Source organism: Somniosus microcephalus, unplaced genomic scaffold (genome assembly GCF_052327205.1).
Source record: "Somniosus microcephalus isolate GS21.2 unplaced genomic scaffold, FLI_Smic_1.0 scaffold33, whole genome shotgun sequence".
Taxonomy (NCBI): Eukaryota; Metazoa; Chordata; class Chondrichthyes; order Squaliformes; family Somniosidae; genus Somniosus; species Somniosus microcephalus.
The window spans coordinates 1186670-1198945 of NW_028225220.1; the positions used below are offsets into that span (position 1 = coordinate 1186670).

General features: G+C 46.9%; 1 protein-coding gene across 1 annotated transcript in view; it reads left to right on the plus strand.

The window, feature by feature from the left end:
• Positions 1-12276, plus strand: part of LOC147083876 (scavenger receptor cysteine-rich domain-containing protein DMBT1-like) — a 46135-nt gene that overhangs the window by 4520 nt on the left and 29339 nt on the right. The window contains exons 2-4 of the mRNA XM_085980082.1: positions 2795-2827; positions 3615-3929; positions 10544-10858. Of these exons, the coding sequence (XP_085836208.1) occupies positions 2795-2827; positions 3615-3929; positions 10544-10858 (663 nt within the window). The remainder of the gene's footprint in view (positions 1-2794; positions 2828-3614; positions 3930-10543; positions 10859-12276) is intronic.

Sequence of the window (12276 nt, forward strand, 5' to 3'; positions counted from 1 at the left end):
CGGGACATGTTTCTCAATCTCCTTCCACATGTCCCATGCTCTGGTAGTTTTGTGTAACAAATCCTGATTTTGTTTGTATATTTAACTTCGGCAGATAGCGATCAGAGCACTTTTTCCTGTTCTTGTCAATATTCGATGCGTGTTTGCTGATTTTCTAACCATTGTAACGTTTATCCAAGCACTAGTTAAGGGCTATGGAGATATTTTGTTTGAAATTACTCTTTGCGCTGTTAACGCGCAGAGTCTGGATTGTTTGGTGTGAGCTCCCTCTGGTGTTTTACTGGAGGTTTTAACCTACAATTAAAGATTTTCTATTCATTTGCTTCTTAAACATAACAGGAACTCATTTAATTGTGAAAGCTGTTCAAGTCGGACTTGAAATCATTTAATATAAAATAATTATTTGGATTCTTGACAGACCTGATAGTCTGACATGAGAACAATTTTCTTATAAACACTCTCTAGTGACTCTATTTTGTAATCTCAAAATGACCAATTCTAACAGAAGCGTTGAGTTTTTAACGTTTTTGAGTAAATACTGAAAGAATTTTCCCACTAGTCTGTCAATGGTTAACAATAAAGATGAATTTGCAGGACAGCAGAGTGTTGGGAAGGACTGCAGAGGCTCTCCTGGAGTGGAAGTTTGTAACGCTCTGTCAACATTACAGAGCCCGGGCCAAAACGAGACCAGAGAGATTCTGTTTGGAAACTGCTCTCATTCAAGTATTCTTGACAAACGCAGCTGATGACAGGAATGGTGTCACGTTGTCTGTAATATATAGCCGGGAGAATAGAAAGAGACCTGGAGATCTGTGGGACACAATACCATCAGGGGGGTTGGAAGCAGGTCAACAAACTGGCTGCATTTCAAAAAGCAGCAAAGCTTAAGCAGTGAATGAGAGGACCATCAACCGAACATCATTAACAGGTAAAATGATGGACCAATCGGCGAGGACAGTTTACAAGAGAATTCGCTCAGCAGGAACTTAATGAGGAACACCCAGCACGGATATAGGAGGTGGGAACCCGCCTGACAAACGGCTCATTTTGTTTTGTTTGGTGAACTTAGAAATAAAATGAGTAGCAGAATCTTCCAGTTACAACTTTATTGAAACTTTGAAATTTCCACGTGGAAAACATTGGTTTAAAATAAAAGAGATGAAATGCATCACACAATAAGATTATCTGTAACATAATTTCAATCATATTTATGTTCCATCATGAGCTTTGCATGGGAATCCTTTACCTCGCTACCTAATATCACTGTGAGAGAGCCCTCAAATTCGGCTGCCCTCAAAAGTTGTCACCATCCTCTGGCTGCTTCACGACAATATGCCATCCGTGTTCCAGACCAATGGATCCACCACAAACCCAATTCACGTATGGACCGTGGTCAAGCAAGGTTGTGTTATCGCAGCAACGCTCTTCTCAATCTTCCTTGCTGCAATGCTCCATCTCATCCTCAGTAAGCTCCTCGCTGGAGTGGAGCTAATCTACAGAACAAACAAGAACTGTTCAACCTCCATCACCTCAAGTCCAGGTCCAAGGTCGTCCCATCCTCTCTCATCAAATTACATTAAGCAGACAATGCTTGCTTCTGCGCACACTCTGAGGTCGAACTCCAAACCATCGTCAACACCTTCACTGAAGCGTACGTGAGCATGGGCCTTACCCTAAACATCCGTAAGGCAAAGGTCCTCTATCAACCTGCACCCGCCACACAATACTGCTCCCCGATTATCAAAATCCATGACGACGCCTTGGACAACACGGGCCACTTTCCGTACCTCGGGAGCCTACTGTCAACAAGGGCAGACATCGATGACAAAGTCCAACACCGCCAGTGCAGCCTTCGGTCGCCTGAGGAAGTGAGTGCTTGAAGACCAGGACCTCAAACCCAGCACCAATCTCACAGTCAAAAGAGCAGTAGTGATACCCGCCCTCCTGTATGCTTCAGAGGCATGGGCCTTCACACAAACGCACACTGACCCCTGGGCGCACTCTCTCCTTGTGGTGACGGTGCTCGGGCCCCATTTATTACCAGTGTGTCGGTGCCCAGAGATGGCGGTGGTGATGGACCTGCTTCTCCCACCTAAAAGCACTGGAGAATTACCACGAATGCTGCCTCCGCAACATCCTGCAAATCCATTGGCAGGATAAAGGCACCAACGTCAGTATTCTCGCTCAGGCCATCATGTCCAGCATCGAAACTTTGTCCACGCTCTATCAGATCCGATCGACGAGCCAGGACATCCGCATGCCCAATACGAGACTCCCAAAGCAAGCGCTCTACTCGGAGCTCCAACACGGCAAGAGAACCCCAGGTGGGCAGAGGAAACACTTCAAGGACACCCGCAAAGTCTCCTTGAATAAGTGCAACAACCCCACCGACACCTGGGAATCCCTGGCCCAAGACCGCACAACGTTGAGGAGAAGCATTCGGGAGGAGCAGGTCCATCACCACCGCCATCTCTGGGCACCGACACACTGGTAATAAATGGGGCCCGAGCACCGTCACCACAAGGAGAGAGTGCGCCCAGGGATCAGTGTGTGTTTGTGTGAAAATCATTCTCGATAAACTGTAGGCACTTTACAAATGTCAGGTTGCTGCATAGATTGTATTTGCGGTTTTATAAGGAATGAAGAACAGATGAAATCACAGACCCCGGTATCAGTTCTTTCGCAAATTGATGGGAAATTTTACCGCACAGTTCTTTGTATTTGTGACTTTTTTTCTGACAGTTTTATCCATTTCTTGCCCAAGCGAACTCTAATTCTCAATGTCTCATTTCAGGCAGACCCGGGAACAGTCAAGCTCACCCGTCAGGTAATCGCCTTTTATTTTCACGTTATCTGGTATCTCTCTGCTCTGATCCATCCCATTGAATATTAAGGCTGGGTGACAATCTCAGGGCCTTTTTGATCACCGATTAACCCGCTCCTCGTGTGTTCCTCGGACAACAAGAGTGTTTCCCGGGGACTGTTACTAAAGATCTTTAATTCCAGCTGAGAGGCGGCTGCTGCCTTCATGCAGAGGGACAATAAACGGGGTCCCTGAAGGGCAGAGTGTGAAGGGCCGGCTCCACTGACACTGCTGCCGGTCCCACAGCAGCTCTCACTTTCCACCTCACCAATCAGTGCTGACATTAGGATCACATGACAATCCAGCCCCGCCTCTTCCTCTATTGTCTCCGGGGATTGGGGGGAATTTCTTCCAATCCTGACTGGGGCTGTGCTCTCACTACGTTCGGCCAATCGGTGCTGACCACGATGGACAGCTGACCATTGTAGCCACGCCCATCCTCCGACCTCTGGAGGCTGGAATATATTCTGAGCCAATCGCCACCCGGCCCCGTGGGAGCCGCTCTGGCGCTGGGAACTTCCCGCTGACTCCCGGTTCCCTGCTCGTTCACACCGTTTATTAATATTTCCCTCTCCCTTTTGCCATGTTTAATATTTACTCCGGGTTTTATTCGGGGTCTGGGCACAGTCTGATGTTCCCATTGATTCCTCACATGGTCCTTCTGGCCTGGGGAATGGGGGCGGTCCGTGCGCTGGTAGACTGCGGGTTTAATGCACTCTAACCGCTTGATGTTATTTCTGATATTTTACAGAGACGGTGAAGCTGAGGCTGGTGAATGGGGGCAGTCCGTGCGCTGGGAGACTGGAGATTCACTACAGGGGACAGTGGGGGACTGTGCAGGATGGTCTCTGGGACCTGCCGGACGCCGCTGTTGTGTGCCGGGAGCTGGGCTGCGGGGCCGCGCTGTCAGCACGGGGCGGGGCTCACTTTGGGGAAGGGTCCGGACCCATTGTGACGGGGCGTGTTCAGTGCGGCGGGACCGAGGCCGCTCTGCGGGAGTGTCGATCAGTTCAATGGGGTCACGATTTCATGTCACACTCCGGGGATGTCGGCGTCATCTGCGCAGGTAAAAATCTTTCTTCTGTCTCTCCTCTCCCGCCGCCTCTGATTGTTTCCTGAATAAAGCGGAAGTAAAATAATCAGCGTCTTTCCGTCCCCGGAAAGCGAGAGATTATAATTCCAGTATTCCCCGGTTATTTTTAACGTTATATTATTAATATTAGGATTAATGTTTGTGTTATTATAATATTACTGTTATTTTATACGATAAACACCCCCCCCCCCCCCCACCGGGAGCAGTAAATAGCTGACACTGGGCCCATTTACAATGCAGACAGAACAAGTTTCCATTGAGATTTGCCCCAAAGCCGCAGTGAATGAGCTGACCCGCTGGAAATGTCACAATCTCAATCCAACTCTCCATTCTCAACCCAACAGCCGCTACCGGGCATGCGCCGTGAGCCCGGCTCTGCGCCTGCGCTCATCGCTTGTTGTGAGATCTGATATTTTCCACAGACTGTGAATCTGAGACTGGGGAGGGAGGTTTCTCAGCCTCGGGGAGCCTGGGCAATGGGTCCGCGGTTACTGTGGGCAGCACGGGAGGAAATACACAGTAAGATCCCACAGCTGCCTGTATATTCCCATTTATTTCGAGTTTTGAACGAGACGAAAAATAGGATATAATCTCAGAGAAATGACTCCAATAGGGAATTCAGGAGCAACAAATTTACCCAGAGAGTGGTTCATTTGTGACCCGCTTATATTTATGGCTCCAAGTTTTGCTCACCCCACAAGTGGAAACCTTCTCTATTCTACCCTATCAAATGCTGTCATATTCTTAAATATCACTACTAATTCAGCCCCTCAGCCGTCTTTTTTCTAGCTTGTTCAATCTTTCCTGATAGGTATTGCCTCTCAGTTCCAGAATCACCGTTGTAAATCTTTATTTTCTCAGTGCCTCTTTATCCGTTTTATAAATTGGAAATCCGAACTATGCACAGGATCGGACAAAGTCAACATACATTTCCAAAGGGTAAATCATGCTTGACTAATCTACTGGAATTTTTGGAGGATGTAACTGATAAAATAGATAAGGGAGAACCAGTGGATGTGGTGTATTTGGACTTTCAGAAGGCTTTCGATAAGGTCCCGCATAAGAGATTAGTGTGTAAAGTTAAGGTACATGGGATTGGGGGCAAGGTACTGACTTGGATAGAGAACTGGTTGGCAGACAGAAAGCAAAGAGTTGGAATAAACAGGTCTTTTTCAAAGTGGCAGGCAGTGACTAGTGGGGTACCACAGGGATCGGTCCTTGGACCCCAGCTATTCACAATATATATTAATGATCGAGACAAGGGAACTAGATGTAATATCTCCAAATTTGCAGACGACACAAAGCTGGGTGGGCGTGTGTGCTGTGAGGAGGATGCCGAGAAACTCCAGGATGATTTGGACTGGTTGGGTGATTGGGTAGAAGCATGGAAGATGCAATATAACGTGGATTAATGTGAGGTTATCCATTTTGGTAGCAAAAACAGGAAGGCAGATTATTATCTGAATGGCAATAGATTGGGAGAAGGGGAAGTGCAAAGAGACCTGGGTGTCCTTGTGCACCAGTCGCTGAAGGTGCGCATGCAGGTGCAGCAGGCGGTTAAGAAGGCTAATGCTATGTTGGCCTTCATAGCGAAAGGGTTTGAGTACAGCAATAAGGATGTCTTGCTGCATTTGTACAGGGCCTTGGTGAGAGCACATCTTGAGTATTGGGTGCAGTTTTGGTCGCCTTATCTGAGGAAGGATGTTCTTGCCATGGAAGGAGTTCAGCGAAAATTCACCAGACTGATACTTGGGATGGCAGGAATGACGTATGAGGAGAGATTGGATCGATTGGGCTTGTACTCGCTGGAGTTTAGAAGAATGAGAGGGGATCTCCTCGAAACTTATAAAATTCTAACAGGACTAGACAGACTAGATGCTGGAAGGATGTTCCCGATGGCCGGGGAGTCCAGGACCAGGGGTCACAGTCTAAGGATAAGGGGTAAGCCATTTAGGACAGAAATTAGGAGGAATTTCTTCACCCAGAGAGTGGTGAACCTGTGGAATTTTCTACCACAGAAGGCAGTAGAGGCCAATTCATTAAATATATTCAAGAAGGATTTGGATATATTTCTCAAGGCGAAAGGGATCAAGGGGTATGGGGAGAAAGCAGGGACCGGGTACAGAATTTGGATGATCAGCCATGATCGCATTGAATGGCGGAGCAGGCTCGAGGGGCTCCTATCTTCTATGTTTCTATGTTAATCTAAGTATGGTTCAACCAAGGTTCTATACAAGTCAAACATAACTATTCTCCTTTTCAATTCTGTCCCTCTAGAAACAAACCCCAGGGCTTTGTGTGCTTTTTCTATGGCTTTATTAACTTGCGTCACTACTTTTAATGATTTGTGTATCTGTACCTCTAGATCCCATTGCTACTCTACCCAATTTAGGCACTTACTTTCCAAGAAAAATGACTTATTGTGTTGTTTACTATCCATTCTGCTACTACCCGAACTCATACATCAAATTCCCGGAATTTCACTCTAAAACAAAAGCAAAATACTCCAGCTGCTGGAAATCTGAACTAAAATCCGATAATGCTGGAAGCACTCCGCTGGCCAGGGAGCATCTGTGGAAAGATAGAGTTAACGTTTCAGGTCGATGACATTTCATCATTACGAAAGCAAGAGGGAATATTCGGGGGCAGCTGCTGTTATTGGGGGAACAATCCCTGTACAGAGATGGTAGCCATTATCAAATGGAGTGGTCTGGGTCCCGCTTATCAAAGGGAACGGTCTGTGACCCGGTTATCAAAGGGAGCGTGTAGAGGTTCTGGGTCGTTGCCAATTAACCCTTTCACTCTCAAGTTCCAAAAGATTCGACTTGACCCGTATTGGTGACTGTTATTATATTTTGTTCAGTTTAAGTGAGATTTGATACATTACAGCATCTGAGCGGTAGTGAAACAAGGTGCAATCAAGATTTATATTTCCCGTTATGCCCTGGGTAGAAGACGCGATATCCGGGGTTCAACTCCAATCGGCCCTGGCCTCGAGGCTCGCCCGGCCGCCTGGTGTGACGCGTGTGGGTCCTCCAACAACCCGAATCCCTCCTCGGCTGGTCTGGAGGATGTTCCCAAGCTCTTTGCTGACTGTCTCTACAATCTATGTGTTTGAGAAACTCCCTTCTTATACTTCATCCCAGCAAAGCCTCTGGTGAGCAGTTAACCCAATCACTGACTTACACCTGAAAGCCCCTGTGCAATTACAGTGATGCCCCGAACCTAATGATCCCGCCTGCCCCCGTCAGGCCCTCATCCCGTAACACCCTGACATCATCTGTTTTTGACCATCAAGACTCCTATCTGGGGTAGTTCTGGCAACACAAACGGAACATGTCTCCATAGGCTGAGATGTGGTGTCCTTGCTGTTTGACTATGTTTTTAATTCACTGCAGATATCAGAACATTCCACAAAGTGGCAGCCACACAGGACCTTGCTAGTTCTGTTCCCACAGATACGCTGTCTGTTCTTATTATTCTGTTTGCTGAGAGGCACTTTTAAAAAGTTAATCAAGGGAGGCCCAGCGCCTCGGTTTATTCCATTTTAAAATCTAATCAGGTCTACCCATGGCATATTACATCAGGGTTTCCAAGTATGGTTATAATCAGGGTTTACAAGTATGGTTATAAATGAAGCAATACACAATGAAATCTTTAAACTAGAATGCATAATATAATCATTGATTTAGTTCATTTCAGTAAGAGAAAATAAAAATGCGGATTTCCCAGGATTATCACAATCTGTCTGGGACCCGGTTATCAAAGGGAGCGGTCTGGGTCCCGGTTATGAAAGGGAGCAGTCTGGGTCCGGTTATGAAAGGGAGTGGTCTGGGTCCGGTTATGAAAGGGAGTGGTCTGGGTCCGGTTATCAAAGGGAGCGGTCTGGGTCCCGGTTATCACAGGGAGTGGTCTGGGTCCGGTTATCAAATGGAGCGGTCTGGGTCCAGGTTCTCAAAGGGAGCGGTCTGGGTCCGGTTATCAAAGGGAGTGGCCTGGGTCCGGTTATGAAAGGGAGCGGTCTGGGTCCGGTTATGAAAGGGAGCGGTCTGGGTCTGGTTATCAAAGGGAGTGGTCTGGGTCCAGTTATGAAAGGGAGCGGTCTGGGTCCGGTTATGAATGGGAGCGGTCTGGGTCCGGTTATGAAAGGGAGTGGTCTGGGTCCGGTTATGAAAGGGAGCGGGCTGGATCTGGTTATCAAAGGGAGCGGTCTGGGTCCGGTTATGAAAGGGAGTGGCCTGGGTCCCGGTTATCAAAGGGAGCGGTCTGGATTCGGTTATGAAAGGGAGCGGTCTGGGTCCGGTTATGAAAGGGAGCGGTCTGGGTCCGGTTATGAAAGGGAGTGGTCTGGGTCCGGTTATCAAAGGGATCGGTCTGGGTCCCGGTTATCAAAGGGAACGTCCTGGATCCGGTCGTATAAGTGTTGGTCGGAGTTAAGAGATCCTGTTTACTGAGAGTTGTGGCGACTATTGATTTGCGTTCCCCGAAATTAATCCGGGTAATTCGGGGTATGTGCTGAACGGTTACTCGCTGTTAGTGGCGGAGGTCGATGAGGGAGGATTGGGATCACTGCGGCTCCCTTCACATCGACACTCTCTGTCTCAGTTAAACAGGAGCGAGTGGGGAAGAGAGAGAACATGGCTGGAAATCTGCACTCCGGCCCGTGTTTCTCATCAATCATGGTCACTATAGTCGTCGTCTTCTGAGGAGATTTGCTGAACTGTTTGATTAAATGAATAAGTGGTTATGGGAATTTCACTGTAAAACTTTGAATCTGATGTTAGAGATCGGCCCCTATATGGCGATTTAATGTTATTAATTGAGCTTGCATCTACTGCTTTTTGTGGGAAGGAGTTCCACACTTTTACCAACCTTAATGTGAAGAATTGTTCCTGAACTCTATTGAATGGCCTGGCTCTGATTTAAAGGTTCTGTCCCCTGGTCCCAGACTCCCCGCCAGTGGAAGAAGTTTCTCTCTATCAGTCCTACCAGTTCCTTTCAAAATTCTATAAACACAATTTAAATTTCCCCTTAACCTTCTAAACTTCAGTTAATACAAGCCTCGTTCATGTCATCCATCCTCATAATTTAACGCTTGGAGCACTGGCAGTGTTCTGGTGAATTTGCGCTGCACTCCTTCCAAGGCCAATATCTTCGTTCTGTGGTGCGGTGCCCAGAACTGTACCCAGCTCTCCAGATGTGGTCTAACCAGGGCGCTGTATAGCTGTAGGAAAACCTCCTCCCGTTTAAATTTTAGCCCTCTAGATATAAAGGCTAACATTCCATTAGCATGTTATATTATGTTTTTGTAACTGACCACTGCAGTTTATTGATCTGTGTACATGTACCCCTCAATTTCTTTGGGCCTTCAATGTTTCTACCTTTTCACCATTTAGAAATTCACGGCTCTATCTGTTTTTGATCGAGCGTAGCTCTTGGCCTTGATCCTCTGATGTCCAATCAGCGAACAACAGCAATCAGCAAACAAACCGAATGCTCAACTATGTAAGCAAAAGAGTGCAGGGCAAATCAGGGTGTCTGGATTTCACCGAACAGAGCTCCATCCAGTCACGCCTTGTGCTGTGTGTATACATCCGGTCACGAGGCACAAGAGCTCAGAGTTAAACTAGACAGTGCTCTGACCAGGCCTCGCCTTGTGCACCGTGTATAGTTCCGGTAACCAGGTACACAGGGACAATTAAACCCTGGAAGTGGTGTAGAGCCAAAACTGGAGTCAGATCTCTACAAACCGCTGTGCTGAATAATGGGCCTTGTAGCAGGAAGTGAGCTACTGGAGGCAGTAAATGGGGCGAAATGGTGAATCTGAGAAAAAAAAACTTTAATTTCAACATGTCAATACAACAAGGTGTGAAATACTGAAGGGAGAGAAAGACAGACTTAGGACTGGTGTCCGGATACTCTTCTCACAGAGAGCGATGGAGGACTGGTCTGGAATCTGGTGCAGATTGATTGAGGAAAATCGAATCATGGAAAAGGCATTTGCGAAAAGCCGTCTTTCGGGTCATTCTGGGTTAATGAGCTGTACCGGCTCCAACCGTCATCATCAAACGGATGCATCGTGTGTTGTGTAAAGGCAGGGTGTTCCTGGAGGGAGGCGGGGTGGTCGGGAAATTCTCCCCTCGGCGTCCTGCAGTTACAGGGGGAAAGCGAGGGCGCCCTCTGCCGGCCCATCTCGGCCTCTGCTTTCTGGAGGAGAACATGGATGCGGCCGGCAGCGGAGCGAACCCGAAGTGGGTGCAGGGAGGACAGAGATTGCTTGACTTCGATTTACTCTTCTCTCTCTATCGATACTTTGCTGCGTTCTCTCTGCTGATACAGTGCGTGTTTGTAACATCAGAGTGACGGCCACTGGGTAAGGTACCAACAAATAAAGCGATATTATAAAAAGCCAGACAGTCACATTATAACGACTAGCGTTAGAGGAAAAAAAGCATCATCGGTATTGGACCAGAATGGAACCAATCTGAGAACCAATAGTGTCAGATCTGTCATTAATCAGATGTGTATTCATTTGTAAATATTTTATTGTGAATATCGTGAGTGTTGTGATTATTATGATTATTCAGATCACAGATTTCCTAGACTAGTATCCGGAGACTCCCCATGCTCGGGCAGACTGGAGGTCCAGCACGGTGAAACCTGGGGAACAGTGTGCGACCTTCGCTGGGATTTGAATGACGCCAATGTGGCCTGTGCTCAGCTTCAGTGTGGAGTCGCGGTGTCCGTGCCAAGAGGGGCTTATTTTGGAGAGGGCACAGGACTTCTACGGAGTGATGTCTTTGAATGTACAGGCAGCGAGACAAGTCTGGTTGGCTGCCCTCTTTCTCCAGTAAATCACCACCAGTGCACCCACAGGAACGATGCCAGTGTGATCTGTTCCGGTGAGTACAGACTTACTGTACAACAGACAACTTCCTCCTTAATGATGGGAAAACTGAGGAAGGTGACATTCCTGTGTTTCTCTCTCTAACAATATCACATATAAACTAGTCCTTACAGTTTCCTATTATTGTTATAGGTCTGGCCGAACACGTCAAAATACCCGCAATAATTTGTCAATAGAAAGTTTCTAAACTTAAAGATTTGTTCTGAAGTAAGCAGATTTGTTGCTAGTTTATTTACCGCCTGCTCTGAACGTATTTTTCTCTTAGACAGTTGATGTCACAATCGGTGTCTAACAACTCGCTAGTCGCGCACTGTCTCATTAACTTGTGCACACCTCATAGACCATCACGGTAGGTTCATTAATAGGACACCGCCTCATTCACTACGGGTTATCATCATTAATCACACGCTGACATCATTGACCGAGAACATCGTTCAATGTACTTTGACCCATTAACAAATTACAGACTTTATTAACCACAGTTTCACGAAAGTAACAACTCAGAAACCTTGCTAAAAATAAGCTGACTTGATGAACTGTGCATTGACGTCATTGGTTTGGTTCCTTTTTGTTAACCATCCCATGATTCTGACTTGATTTGTCGTGCACTGATGTTACGGGCGGTCGATTGGCCTCGTTGCCCAAACACGGACTTTCTGGTCCCTTCACTGCGCTCCTTACCCATCCGCTGACGTCATTAAACCGGCACTGTCCTAAACCCCGGGCACCATTTCCATTGCTGATGCTCCTGTGTGATGGTGCCTGCACTGCGGTCATTAGCCCGACATTCACTTGATTAACAGCGCAATGATGTCACCAGCCGTGCACCGTCAACTTTACCGGTACACTGACTTAGGGGACCCGCACTGAACTTCTCAGTGGTGCAGTCACTTTAATTAACATCAATCGTATTAACAAGACACTGATCACTTATCTCATTAACTGTTGACTGACCTAGATAATTGACCATTGTCCCCAAAAGTCGGACATTGACTTCATAAACGCGCATTGACCTAATTAGATACTTTGATGTGAACACCAGGCCCCATTAATTGTACCACATGGCAATAGCATTTCGACCCACCCTGTCCAGAGTCACACTTACTGAACAGCAGGGTATCAGGGGGCGGCTGTACTCCCGCACTGGTCAGTACAATCAGGCCAGAGGGAGAAGATTGGGCAGTTATATTATGGAATCAATTCTCTTTACTCCCCACAGCTGATATGATGGGAAACAAATCCATATGATCATAAATAGGTGATTCCCTACCTCTAGCCTGTTCGGTCATTCTATTAGATCATGACTGATATGTATCTCAACTCTATTTATCTTCCTTTGAGCCACACTCCTTGCTACCCTTAACAAACAAGAATCTATCACAGTGTTGAACATTTCGATTGAACACAGCATGC